Genomic DNA, 13,843 nt, shown 5'->3' with positions numbered 1-13,843 from the left:
AACTGTGAGCCCCATAGTCTACTCCTTAGTGCCAATTTACCACTCACATAGTTTAATTGCAAGACTAAATTGCTGGCAGTAACTCCAATTTATATGACTATCTGCTAACTGCGGTGGTTACTACCATAATTCACCCCATAGGCACTAACATGTTCTGAGACTTTGTAAAGGATACAATTATAATCTGAGTGGGGCTAAATCATCACTTTCCTGAGCACGGGGTGCGTGGTGACAAATTGCTTCCCGGCCCCATCTCTGTTATGTGGCTGAGAACACCAGGCAGCACTGACCCATCAGCCACACTCCACCTCCTCTGAAATCATCCAGGCTCTACCCAGTACCCCAGCCCCATATCGAGGATGAGGAACATGCAGCTTCTTGTACCTGCTCCACTTCCTCGCATATTCCCACTGGGCTGGGCACAATCAAGGCTGAAGTCAGGGGGAACCTGCTAAACATCTTTACCTGTGACTTACATAGACACAATCTGGGGAGGGGAGGGCGTAAGTATGTCTGACTTGAAATCAATGGGTCTCTTCTGTTTACAGTTTGCACTTGAGAGCATCTCCAGTGAGGATGACAAAGCTCAGCCTGAGCTCAGTGATGTCTCAGATGTTGCTCACGATTATAATGGGCTTGGAGCATGCACACCTGGCTTGTATATAGGAACTAGAAAAGCAGTTAGGAGCAGAAAAACAATGACTGTACCATAGCTAGTGCGCATCTAACAGAGCAGCCGGTAGGCTCAGATTAAAGCAACAAAACCAAATAATGGATTTTGTGAACCAAAAGGATGAAAATGTGCTTCTGGTCTTATCTAGAAACTATTGAACTTCTCTTCCATTTCAGATATATAAAATGTACTTTAAACAAGGAAAAGGATATGATTCAGACTTCGAATTGTGCATTTCAGACTTATCTCCATGCCACCATGAGTGAAATGAAAAGCATGAGTAGCCTTCTTGAGTATGAATACATTGAGATTTTTCACTTTTAATTAAAGCATTTCCCCTGTATGTATGAAGAGCTGCTCTTTTTAGAAGCATAAAACTTGCATCTGTTTTTGAAACACTGTCACTGGATTAACTACAGAAATAGCATTGGAATGAACATCTTTCTACAAATTCTCTATTGCAAATTACTTTGTTTTCAAACTAAAACTAGAAGCACTTTGCTTGGTTAGTTAACTAGTCCTGAAGAGCTTGTGTCTAACTTGAGCCACTAAGCCTTGACATTCAGCAGGTCTGCTGCTGTGCGCAACATTCCTGCTCAGAGACAGGGTGGACATGCTTACCTCCCTCCCTGTAAAGGCTATTCATTTTAGAGATGTTACAAAATAAACTAAGTACAACAGAAAAATTGTAGAAATAAATAGATGCAATTTTACAGAATTGCACTTTATAGCACAGTCTAAGCTGTGGGGGTACAAGTATTGACATGCAGAAACCATAGCAAGTAAAAACTCTGTTCTATTGCCAGATAGAATTTAAAAAAAAAAAAAAAAAAAAGGTCAGATTCCAGCAGCATATATGTGAAATAACATATTGTTCCAATGTGGCTGTCAGTGGAAACTCAGGCTTTTTAAATGTATATGGGTTTGTATCAATATGACTGTTAGGTTAACAAAGGATCAGATCCTGTTCTCAGCTGTACTAAACTGTTCTTCTCCCACTTTTTTTTCCCCTCCAATTTAGAGGTTTGATCACTTCTAAATCGTGACATGATTGGAGTTTAATCTTTACTAACACAAAGGGTTTGGTCAGTTTGGAAAATCTTTGGGGCATTTCTCATAATCAAGAGAAGACATACCATAAATACTAGTTCCTGTATAGAGTCCTTTTAAAGACACCTATGTCTCATGAATACAAATGAATGTGCTATTAACCGATTTTTCAGAGTATTCTTTGAACTGGACTTTTCTTCTGATGGGCAAGTGTATTGATTCCGTTTTTATTTATCTGGGGGAAAGAGGAGTAATTTTACAGGGACTTTATGCTTTACAGTAATTTCAGCCTCAGTGCAACACAGCACTGACTGAAATTAAAGCAGCAGCTCGAAAGCCTGAAATTAAGCACATGCTTACATTTATTGACAGCAAAATTTATTCTCCAGAGCCTAATTATTTACTGGCATTTGTATGAGGCAGTTGAAGTATTACCTTTACATTGTTAATTTCAGACAAAGGACAGCATCTTCATTTAGTAGTGTTTTTATCCGCTGCATAAGGGAGGATATTGCCATTAATTTTACTGGCGTATTTCCAAGATGCTTTTTTTAAGCAAATGTTCCAACAAATATATGTATCGTGACCTCCATTGTTCAGAAATAAGTTTTAAAAAATATCATTCCCTTCAAAATACCTATGGCAACACTCAGTAATTTCCAAGGAGAATTTTAGCTTGAGACTTACCTGAAAGACACAAAAAAATAGTTTAACAAAAGTTGATAGAGGCAGTATATGAATACATTTGCTGTACTTTGGGAAAAAAAAATCAGACATGTCTCCACATGTACTTCCTGCAGTATCTAGAATATGCTCATTTCCCGGTGTAAAAGTCCTCCAGAAAGTATATTCCCTTGTTTTTGTTCCTTTAATCATACCTCTTGCCTGATGAAGTACTGGGCTTTCCAAGGGAAATTAGAGATTTTGGACTGCAGTCTAAAAAGACTATCTTCATTCAGAAATAGCCAAAATCTTACAATAACATGTCATTTTAAAGGTACTTAACTATATTATCACATTGTTATTTAAAATAAACACTATAGCTGTCAGCTTGATAAATTACATGTTTGTACTGGTTCTTGTATCGCCAGCCTAGTAATTGGGAAGACTTTAAACAACGTCTGCTGCAGAGCAGTGCTAAAATACTGACACACTGCAAAGTTGTTTTAAACTTTATGGCAGAACTTAATATATTCTTGCTGGTAAGAAATTCACTTGTGCCTCAGAATTACTCCTTGACTTAACTTGGCTTTGCTGCACTTAGCACCATTTTTATGTACCATGAAGGACTCACATTTAAATTTGAATATTGATTTTGTACTGCCACTCAGTGCTCTTTTGTGAAAAATGCATAGTAGTCCTGCTATTAATCTCCTTTAATTAAATGTTCAAACTACCTAAGAAATTCCTTTGCTACCTAATAAAAATTTATGAATAAAATGAATATTAAAGTAGCAATCCCCAAGAAATCAGATAGCACTGCAATTAACAGTCAATTTGTTAGAGCATTAACCAACCATGAGTTCTCCCCATGATGTTGGCTTTTAAAATAGCAACTAACCACTCGGCGACAAAAATGGTGACGGTGAAACTTGGGACTCAACAAAATTGGAAGAGATTAGTGGAACCCTATGACAGTCTTTAAAAGATCCAATGTTTGTTGCTGTTCTGGTAATCTGATTTTCTAAAGGATTGCATAATCCAAACCCGCAGAGTAGTTTAAATGCTATACATGTGCTCTTTTTTGTCTCCGTTTTCTGCTCCACCTCCCCTTAGGAATCCTACACAAAGGAAATGGTGAAAACATGTTCATTTCCCAGCAGCCGCCGGTCATCTCAACCGTGATGGGCAACGGACACCAGAGAAGCGTCTCTTGCTCCAACTGCAACGGTCTTGCCCTCAACAGCAAACTTTTTGCCCCGGTTGCTCTTGCTTCTGGGCCTGATGGCAGTGTGTATATTGGTGACTTCAATTTTGTCAGGCGGATCTTTCCTTCTGGAAACTCAATTGGTATATTAGAATTAAGGTAAAAATATAATTTGCTTTCTATGACTAGTGGTCATTATCCTGGCTGTGATACGCCTACAAAAACCACAATGAGCCTTTTTTCACTTGTGATTTAAAGCAGCAGCCACATTTAGTTGCCTTGTGAGCTGAGGTCTCACCAACTGTCAAACTCATCAAAAAACTTATGCTTAAAGTCCTCGGTGAAAAAGGGCATCTTAAGTGGCCTTTAGAACAGGTTTTGCATAATTAATTGCTACAAAGTGCAGAATTAACAGAGCTAATTTTTCTTACCATGATTTTTTCATACATTTTCTCAAAAAAAGGTAAAATATTCCATGAAGTGTGTTTTTGAAGAAAACCCCATAATTCAATAGCAAATATGTGCAATGTCATGTCAGGTCACAACGTTACGGCTGAAGATAGACTTACCATGTTGGAAACTAATACCATTAGATTGTTCTTCATCCATAACAGAGGGTTTGACTTGAGTTGAAGCAGACAAGAGCAAAGCTGGCATTGCAGACTGACATGTCTCAGGCTGGGCCTGTGCCACCGTTAATGACTCTCCTGTAATTCTGACTCCAGCTTCCCATTCCCTTTCAGGGCCAGAGGGGAAGGCAGGAAAGGTTTCGGACACTGATACACTAACTTTCTCTTACATGAATCCATCTCTCATGAATCTCCAACTAGCTGACGTTGCTGGTGATGCAGTTGTGTGTCGATTGTTCAGAATTAACTCGACAATGTGCAGTCAGTGGAAAGGAAGCAGTTTGAGAGAAAGAAATAATGCTGAGTAACAGGATAAACAATGTTTTGTTATTGGGATACAACTCTGTGAGGAGTTAGGCAAAGAAAACAGTTTTGTTGAGGACTAACATTTCTTGTCTTTTTCTTTTTTTTTTAAACCTGATCCGATCTGTCTTACTAGGAATAGAGACACAAGACACAGGTAAGTAAAACACAGTAATATGTGAACCATGTTTGAGGAAAGAGTCTTACAGAAGTACTTTTAGAAGTCTGGATATAGAGAAAGACTAAATTTAATAAATACATACATTAATCAAATCCAGCTTTGTTTGTAGTATAGTAGGTTTGATTTATTCCCTTTAAAGGAATGAAATCTCCCTCTAAAAATCAGTTCACTGATGACCAAGCAGAGATGGAGGGGTTTAAACCCAAAAGCTGGGAATGCATTTCATGGCTGTCGTGCATTTCACGTGGTGTTTGAGTGATCACAGATAGAGCCAGCCAAGAAAACTGGGGGTTTAGCAAAAAAGAAACAACATAAAAGGGCTTCAGAGTCACACAAGAGGACTGTGTTTTAGCAGTTCTAGGATACTACAAGCTTTAACATCTGCCAATTACAGAAGGTGCACAGCAGGCCCAGGAACAGAGAACACCATGTCACATCTCAGTCCTTGCTTCTCCAGCTAAAGCAAAAGCAAGCGGCTTCCTTCCTTTCCAGTTATCATTTTAGCATTGCAATGGAGGGATATCTTTAAAAGAATGAATGTTGTACGTTCGGATTCTCCAACAGACGGTGAGGGAGTTGGGTATAACAATCCAGCTGCAGAAATGATGTTGCAGGCTAGAAAGAGATAGCAAGGTGCTCTGTATCCTTAGAAACAAACCTCTCAGCCTTTCAGTGCTTAAATAAGAGAAATAAACCAGCACAAGGTAAGCTGATCACTTCATGGCATAGTAGGAAGCAGAGGGTGGACTAAACGCATGTTTGCAGGATGAGAGTACTGGTTAGAATTACTCACTTTAGCCACGAGAATGCTGTTGAATACTATAGATTACTTACAGATGATGTCACATCTCATTTTACAACAAAACTTCAAAGAATAATTCCTAATTCTTAAGTGCAATGTTCTATTTTTTAACTGAAGGATTGCTTCCATTTGCCTTCATGCTAAACTGACCAGTATCTGTACACTAAAGAAAAGAAGCAAATTGAACTTATTTACTCTGTAATGCATTCAAAACATGAATCAAGTTTTAAATTCAAGGGGTTTTTTTGTAAAGTAGAATTTTCTTTAGTACCTGTTAACTAGTATTAGTTTCTTGAGATGAACTTAAACCTTAATTAAATCAAGTTGTGACCATACTCGAGTACCCAGCCGTATTAATTACAATAATTATTGCCTCTATCAGTATTCTTTCCAAGTGAAATCTGTGGAAAATTGTAGGAAATCACTTGAAGTTGATGTAGTCTTTGATGTTATGGGAGACTCCTCAGCAATCCAGCTGTATGCCATTCTCTTGAGGCTGTAAAGGCCATAGTCATGGTGGAAATTTCTAGGATGCTCAAAGAAACATGTGTAAGCAACAACTAAAAGGTATCATAGGCTCATGACAGTCCAAAAGCAGGAAAAGGCTTCAAAATCCAGATCCTCAACACAACTTTTAGTCTCCAAAATAGTAGAGAAAAAGGGTTCTTTTTACAGGGACAAAGAAAATACTGTGTAAACAGGAATAGGGTTTGGAGTCTAGTAAACAAAGGCAGCCACTGGTCTTATTTTTGACTGTTTAAAAACAACTTATCCCTTTTGTTTTTCCTGTCATCAAGACTTTAGTAAGAAATTAAAAGGCTGTTTAATAACTAGTAACTGTTTAATAAATATAAACTAGGCTTTGAGTTTCCAGGGGAAGATTTTTACTACAGGATAGTAATAACTTATTCTGGGAAGAGTCATTGTAAATGACTTGATATTTTTTTAATATTAAAAACTACTTGATATAGTTTTTAATAGGCTAATTTAAATAAACTCAGATTTAGATTTGATTGCAAACTTAGCAAGTATTTGATTTTGTTCCGTCCTTTACTAATTCTCTTTAAATTTAAACATTTTAGTATGCAAGGCTTTAAGCATAAATATCAAGAGTTTTCTAACAGCCAATCTATTAAATGTAATGACAAGGATGACAAACCATGTCTACAAGGAGAGTATATAATGACCCCTGGTTCTCTGCAGTTTCTGCATGATGAACAATATGTTTATTTAACATCTGGAATTCTCCTTGCAACTTTTTCCACAGAGGTATTTTATTAGAAAGTCACCTTTTGACTGGCCAGTCTCTTCTGAGCTCACTCCAGAGAGCACAAATGTTTCTTAATGTTTTCAACAAACAAAATTTTATAATACTGGTGATACATAATTTGGCATTAACTGCTTTTAGCTATCCTCTTACTCATGTTTTGTCATACCCCTGTCCTCTCATTCCCTATGTTTCCTTGAACTGGGTTTCACATCTGTTCCCCAACTGTTGGAATATGTCTTTCCTTATATTTCCCCCTTCTGCCTTTTGTAGATGTTTATGACTAAGGTCAGCTTTAAGCTAGTCTAGCTTGTGGCCCAGTTCTCAGAGATGCCGAGTAGTTTCTGTCCCTTTTTGGATGGAGGATGAGAACTGAGAGATACAGACCTAAGCTCTATCACATTTATCATGGTACAGCATTAGTCTTATCACTTGTAAGTGGAAATAAAATTTCAGATGATCATCTTATAGAAGTTTCCTAGTCATATATAGAGTACTCAGTAGATTGCTAAAATAAAAGATATTGGTAAGGAATTTTTAGATTGCTTTGCAGCATTGCTCAGTGAGGTAGAACTGTCTAATAGATGATTAATAAAGCTTAGTATCTGCCTCAGCCAAGCAAAAACTTCATAATTAAAGTGGCTCCATCAACCTGAAATAGACTCAGTAAAATAAGTCAGTATCATCTTAGGCATTACATATCTGTCCTGGAGCTTCTGCCAGTTCTTCAGTTCTGCTTTATCTAGGTTCTTCCATTCCTGGTTTGTTGTGACATGAAAACCTGGCCCTGCAGAAGGATCTGTACACCAAGGGTTGTGAAACCCACCCCAAACAGAACCAACAAAGCTGAATGGAGTAACTGTTGCAGCAATCTTAAGTGTTAGTTAATTGTATCAATGTTAATACAATGTCTCTTTAACAAAAAAAAATAAAAAAAAACCCAAACAAACTGAAATTTGACAATCTCTTTAATCTATGGAGCAGATAGGAAAGTCCCACATAGAGTTACAGGGGATGTGACAGGTCAGTGTCTTGCCCAGCCACCTGTGGGAGGTCTCTTTTCCCCAGAGAAACATGACAGTGGTGAAAATACTGTCTGGGGACCAAAACACTCTGCCAGATGTCTCCCACCGTTTCAGGAACCAATTATGTGTTTTAAAGGATCTACACCTACCTGAATTTTTGTTTTATTTTCTAATCAGGACTAGACTGCAGTCTCACCAGGCTGAGGACACTAGCATGGTGTGCCCATGTGCTTAGACAATTTCCGCAAACTGGAAATTAACTTTCCAGTCAAAAAGAAACAAAAAGTTGCACTAGTTAATAAGATGCAGCCCAGTTCTCCGATTGGAATTTATGATCCTCACTGTTTAATTAACATATGTAAATATTTTTTTAAATAACATTTTATAATCTCAATAAGGCACGTCAGTGCATGAATTATGGTGCGTTAATTCATGCCTAGTTGCACTGACAGTACTTGGCTTTCTGCCTTGGTGCTGACAATACAGTCGGCATGAATTAAGGCACCATATTTCACACCTTCATATTTCCTAAGGTTTAGAAACAGATAAAAATAACCAAGAGTGGGTATTTGTGCCCATGCAGAACAGTCTGTGATTCACTTTGCTGCAAGTCATAGACTTGTTCTCAGTGCCAAGAGTACTAGGACTTAGTAGGTGTATAAAAATGACATTGCTTTTGGTAGTAATAATTATAACTAAGCTGAAGTCACTCCAGTTAACTTTATACTGGGTAGCTTGGTAGTAACAGACAGACTAACTCCACCAATACCACTCTCTGCATAAGCTCACCACCTGGTACATAGCTGACTGGTCAGGCTCTGCAGCTGGTACTGGTTCCTTCCTTCTCAGCAGTGGTGTTTGTGTGAGCTATGTTAAAGCTAGTGTCACTTAAGCCTCTATCATCCCCAAATCATTGAACAGATGTCTTCAGAAGTGTTATGCTACCATGAACAGAGATGAAAAAGAAAAAAACAATTTAACTTTGATGCTCTTCTCTTCTGTTTTAGTACAAGCCCTGCACATAAATATTACTTGGCCGTTGATCCAGTGTCAGAATCGCTTTACTTGTCAGATACCAACACCAGAAAAGTCTACAAAGCAAAATCTCTCATTGAGACAAAAGATCTAGCCAAAAACGCAGACGTGGTGGCTGGAACAGGTGATCAGTGCCTTCCATTTGACCAGAGTCACTGTGGAGATGGCGGAAAGGCATCCGAGGCATCGCTCAACAGCCCAAGAGGTAAGAAAAGAACATAATCTGAAGTACTTGGTGTTGGTCATTTGTCGTTTCCTTACGTTATTTAGAAACTCACATGCCACTGGTTGTACAAAAATGGGTCTGAACTGATGACTTAACCAACTGTAAGCAAGCCAAATAATTTCATAAAGCTCAGTCGTGTTTTTAATACAGCCAGTCCGTTATGAGGGAGTAGCAGGAGCAGCAAGCTCCAGCTAGCATCCTCTGAAATACTCTTTCCTTGTGTGGCAACAATCCTCTTTTATTACCTTTCTATTGCATGGGGGCAGCATTTAATTATATTTAACTTTTAAACAAATAATGTGGTTGCAAAGTCTTTTTTTTGTATTTTATGCATTCAGAGGACTCTTGTAATGTTAACGGGGCTTACTCATACGCATTAAGTCAGGGCTCTTCAAATCAGACAGACAGCAAAATTAAGTTTATTTGAAACTCTAGTTTATCCTTCCTCATTAGATGTACTTTGCAAAATGCGACCACCTCGCCTAATGCATGTGAAATAAGCATCATGCTGCAGCCTTGCTGTCAGAGCACATCCTGTGTTGTCACGCCTGCGAAGCCTTGAAACCCCACCAGCACCACAATAATCCCCTTGCAGTGCGTATCAGAACCGAGATAAAGTCTCTGGATTTGGTGCTCAAAAGCAGCTGATCGCCCTCAACTCCCACTGAAATCCCTGGAACAAAGGGTGCTCAGCAGCTCCCCTGGCAGAGCCCTGAGCAGCTTTTAGCATGCTCCCCCTGTAGCACACCACTTCCTCCTAATGACTAGCTCTAAGGAAGGGGTTTGATTATTTTTTGGGAGCTAATAAAGGAAGGCTGTGTATCAGTAGGAAATTAGAATATATATCCAGGCAGAAACATCTCCAAGACAAGCAAATAATCCTGTTTTAAGGCTTAGCAAGAGACACATTGCAATTATAGAGTGACTTTAACATGTCTTTAGAGATAGAAGGTAAGTGTGAGGTAAGTACAAATAAATGTTGATCTTCAGGCAGCTAATTAATGTAATGAATCAATTCTAAAAATAGTAGAAAACAAAGGTTTTCAGATCCTTTAGCAGGAAAACAATCGATGTTTTATTGCTGATTACAATTGATTATATCTAATTACAATATGATTAGTTGTTCCATCTTATTTGCTTATTGGGGAAGTATGTTGGTAAAAATTTGTAATATGCTATTTACTTTAACAATACTCATGCAGAGCTGGCTTCCTTAACAGAAGGCTCTAGTCATAAAGAAATTAAAAGGAATAAAAGTACAATTCATGAGTTCTGGGGCAGCCAGCAAATATTAAAAAATTAACTGTTAGCAGACAATGGCTTGTATATTGGCAAATTCAGGTAATGGCTCCCAGCTGCTTTTGATTTATGCATCTGCTCTAAGTTACATCAGTTTGAAATTGTCAAATTTCTTACATTTTGGATTTTAGTTTCAAGGAACTGTAGACTGCCACCTTCCCTTCTTGTTCAGGGCCTCACAAGAGCAGCATCAACCTGTAGTCACCAGGGCAGTGTGAACAATTACCTGTGTATTACCATAATGGCCTTGTAAGTGCACATCCTTGTTTTCCTCTAAACTTTAAGAGGTTGAATAACCATGGAAAGTAGTAGGAAGTACTTGCCTGGTACCCATAGATCTGTTTTTTCTAAAGAAACTTAAGTGTCACATATTTAAAATACAATTTTAGAGATTCTTTTGGATCACTCGGTTTGCTTGTTACTGGAATAATTGTCAAGTCAGAAGATGTCGTATTTCTACTGAAATAACACTCACTATACACAAAAATATTTTTTTTTCTAGGAGACAGGAAACTGATAAAAATTTCAGTGAGTCCGCAGACTCACCGACATCCATATTTAAACGCTTGAACAAAGCAACACGATGTTATATAGTATTTGACCACAGAAATAAAAGAATTCTAATTTCTCTCCTCTTAAGATTTTTACAATGCAAAAATAGGTATCTGATAATGCAGATAAAGACAGAGCAGTTGCCAAGAGATTATTAAATATAATCACTTGCATTACTCAATGACCAGACAAGATTAGCATTTATTTTTTAACTCATATAGAAAAACTTTTAGCTCTTCTTTTTTCCATTTACTGCCTTATTTTAGTCCTGAGTATTCCTTTTCTTTGTTATAAATGAAAAATAAATTTGCCTCTTACTTGGTAGGAAGTTAATACCTGAGGAATAACTCCGTTTAGTGGCCATCTGACCTCGGTTAGTTACGGCTCAAAAGTTGTATTCTCATTTTTGCTACTGACTGCTTGTTACTCTAAATAAGGGCTTACCTTTATGACTCAGTTTATCATTTGCAAAATAGATAAGACATACTTACTTTTGTAACACTTGTGAAACTTAATCCTGTTTGGTAACATCCTCAGAGGTATGTAAATAAGTGGAAATTCAAATACTCTTGACTTTGAAGCAACTTTCACAAAGTTGCTTCGAATGAAGTTTTAACTTTTTTAAACTCATAACAATTTTTCTACTTCAGTGGCCATGCAGGTAGGTTTTGAGAGAGTCCTAGATTATTATTTAATGATTTAAGGCATTCATCAACTTTTCTCATTATCTTTATTTGGCAAGACTGCCTTCAGCTATTGACCAGGAATTAAATGCCAGGCAGGAAAACATCATGAAGTCACTGTAATCAATTATGATTTGATCTACTTTTATTTTGCCGGTAACAAAACTTGTGGCTTTGTTCAGTCTGTTCCCACTTCTCTGTGAAGGACTAGAGATGGGGCTTAATCTTACACTACTGTATGTTCAGCTGACTTTGAAAGATGCTTTTAAACATGCATGGGTGATGTAGTTGAAATTTGAACTTCAATATATTATTTTTACTGCAAGTTTCTTTAATTCTTTGGAGATCTCAGACTAATGAGTCATGTAATAGATGACCAAGTACTTAAGCAGAATGTGAAACGATACAAGGTGGGGACATAAAATAAGATGTGTGACAGGCCGAGCACATTTATTACACAAGAAGATATTGAAAATGAAGAAGTAACTATACAAGATATTAATCATTGACTGAATTCTAATTACTTGAACTTTACCAAGTAACACATTTTAATTTTGAGGTGGGGAATTCCATTTGGTGGGTTTGGGGATTTTTTTGATAAAAAGTATTAACGACACATCTAGTCACCAAAACTATCATTTAAACAATCTGAATTAGTATTTATAATAAGGCACGAAGGAATAGTGTCCTGATATTAACTAGATTAGTCATTGAGTATTGGAGCAGTAAGAAGCACTAAAATTAATAGAAATACCTGGGAGTTGTTCTACTTAGCACTGCAAAGCCAGTGCCTGGATCTAAGGCATTAAACACTTACCTGCCCTGCCCTTTGGAAATCAGTGGGCTTTAGACATGTGAACAGATTTGACTTTCCAGGCTTAATTGACAGAGGCAGCAAGAGGCTGAGACAATGAAACTACCACATTTTTGCTGAGCTACAGTGCCTCCCAGTCAGTATGCCAAGAGAAACATCTTAGATTAACATCTGATACCAGTTATCTGGTATTTGTGGCAGCCTCAGAGCATTCACACAGGACAGCTGTGGTGGAAAAGTTACTTCTGTGAAAACAGTAACACCTTCCAGTGATTGAACTCCAAGTGTCAGAAGTGTCCAAGTGTCAGAAGTGACTTACGACATCGGGAAACCCAAGCACTAAATCCAAAGATTTAAGCATCTAAGTTCCTGCAGTGTCTGCTTTTTGACTCCTAGGTCCAGACCAGATTCTAGAACTGGAAGATAGGTGCACACACTGTCTGTGCAACCTCTGTGTACAGTCAGTGCCTCAAGAGATTAAAAACTGCCCACTGAGTACAGAGCACTTGAATGCAGTGACCTCACTACAGATGCAGTGACCTCGAAGGAAGGACTAGGGAAATGTAGAAGGTTGAAGTTCTAAATCCCATGCATAAAAATGCTTTATATGGAGCTGTAGCAAAGAACTTCTTTCACTCAGACCCATGGCCATGAACTAGCATCACAAATGAAAAATTAAATTAAAAATCAGTTCTGCAGTGTAGTTTTATTTAGTTTTCTTGAAATTACTAAGGAAATACTACTAAAAAAAAAAATCATTGTTTTGAAAATGGGTTTGCCTCAGTAGCTTACATCCTGAAATAATCAGTCTTGTTGCTCACCATCTGCAGCAATACTTTCTAAAGTAAATAAAGCTGTAAGAACAACTGCTCAGATTAAACCTTTACATTTGTCAAATGACAGCGACCCATTTAGGGCCTGCTCCTGCTCAGCTAAAAGATTCTAGTTACCTTCAGTGGGATGCATACCAAAATCCTCACGTAGCCTTTTGTGAAAACAAGACCCTCTCGTAATAGGTGATGATCAATTTTATTCAGTAATCTTTGCTATTCTGTGAATTCCTAAGACCTTTCCAACGTTTCCATACAGTTCCAAAAGGACAGCAGAATTGGCAATATATAAGGTAAGACATAGACAAACCAAGGTGATCTGCAGCCTCAAATCATTCACGTCATGTACACATCATAGAACCAGCAAAAAATTCATCTCATGCCATTTTTGGTTCAGCAAAATTTACTCTTCATTTTTCTCTTCAGTACTCTTAGCTACCTATGATTCCAGAAGTCTGGGAATCTTGTAGAACATTTAAGGTAAACGTTTTGAAAAGCAAGTTTTCCTAAATTTCATCCAACTTTCATCTGAACGCATAAGTTATTCTTCTGCTAACCCTTGTGAGCAGTGAGCGTGACCCCAGTCATCATGTCTCAGACTGGAAGC

At 37.8% G+C, this 13,843-nt stretch overlaps 1 protein-coding gene across 5 annotated transcripts in view; it reads left to right on the top strand.

Moving 5' to 3' along the window:
- Positions 1 to 13,843, top strand: part of TENM1 (teneurin transmembrane protein 1) — a 250,418-nt gene that overhangs the window by 184,861 nt on the left and 51,714 nt on the right. For 4 of the 5 annotated variants that reach the window (XM_009990362.2, XM_086619787.1, XM_009990359.2 and 1 more), the window contains 3 exons: positions 3,500 to 3,749; positions 4,659 to 4,679; positions 8,805 to 9,037. In XM_009990362.2, coding sequence (XP_009988664.2) covers positions 3,500 to 3,749; positions 4,659 to 4,679; positions 8,805 to 9,037 — 504 coding nt within the window. The remainder of the gene's footprint in view (positions 1 to 3,499; positions 3,750 to 4,658; positions 4,680 to 8,804; positions 9,038 to 13,843) is intronic. The other variant, XM_009990360.2, reaches the window with a different exon arrangement.

This window comes from Tauraco erythrolophus, chromosome 13 (genome assembly GCF_009769465.1).
Source record: "Tauraco erythrolophus isolate bTauEry1 chromosome 13, bTauEry1.pri, whole genome shotgun sequence".
In the NCBI taxonomy this organism is placed as follows: Eukaryota; Metazoa; Chordata; class Aves; order Musophagiformes; family Musophagidae; genus Tauraco; species Tauraco erythrolophus.
Note: the sequence above shows the minus strand (reverse complement) of the source record. Positions and strands in the feature narration are given on the sequence as shown.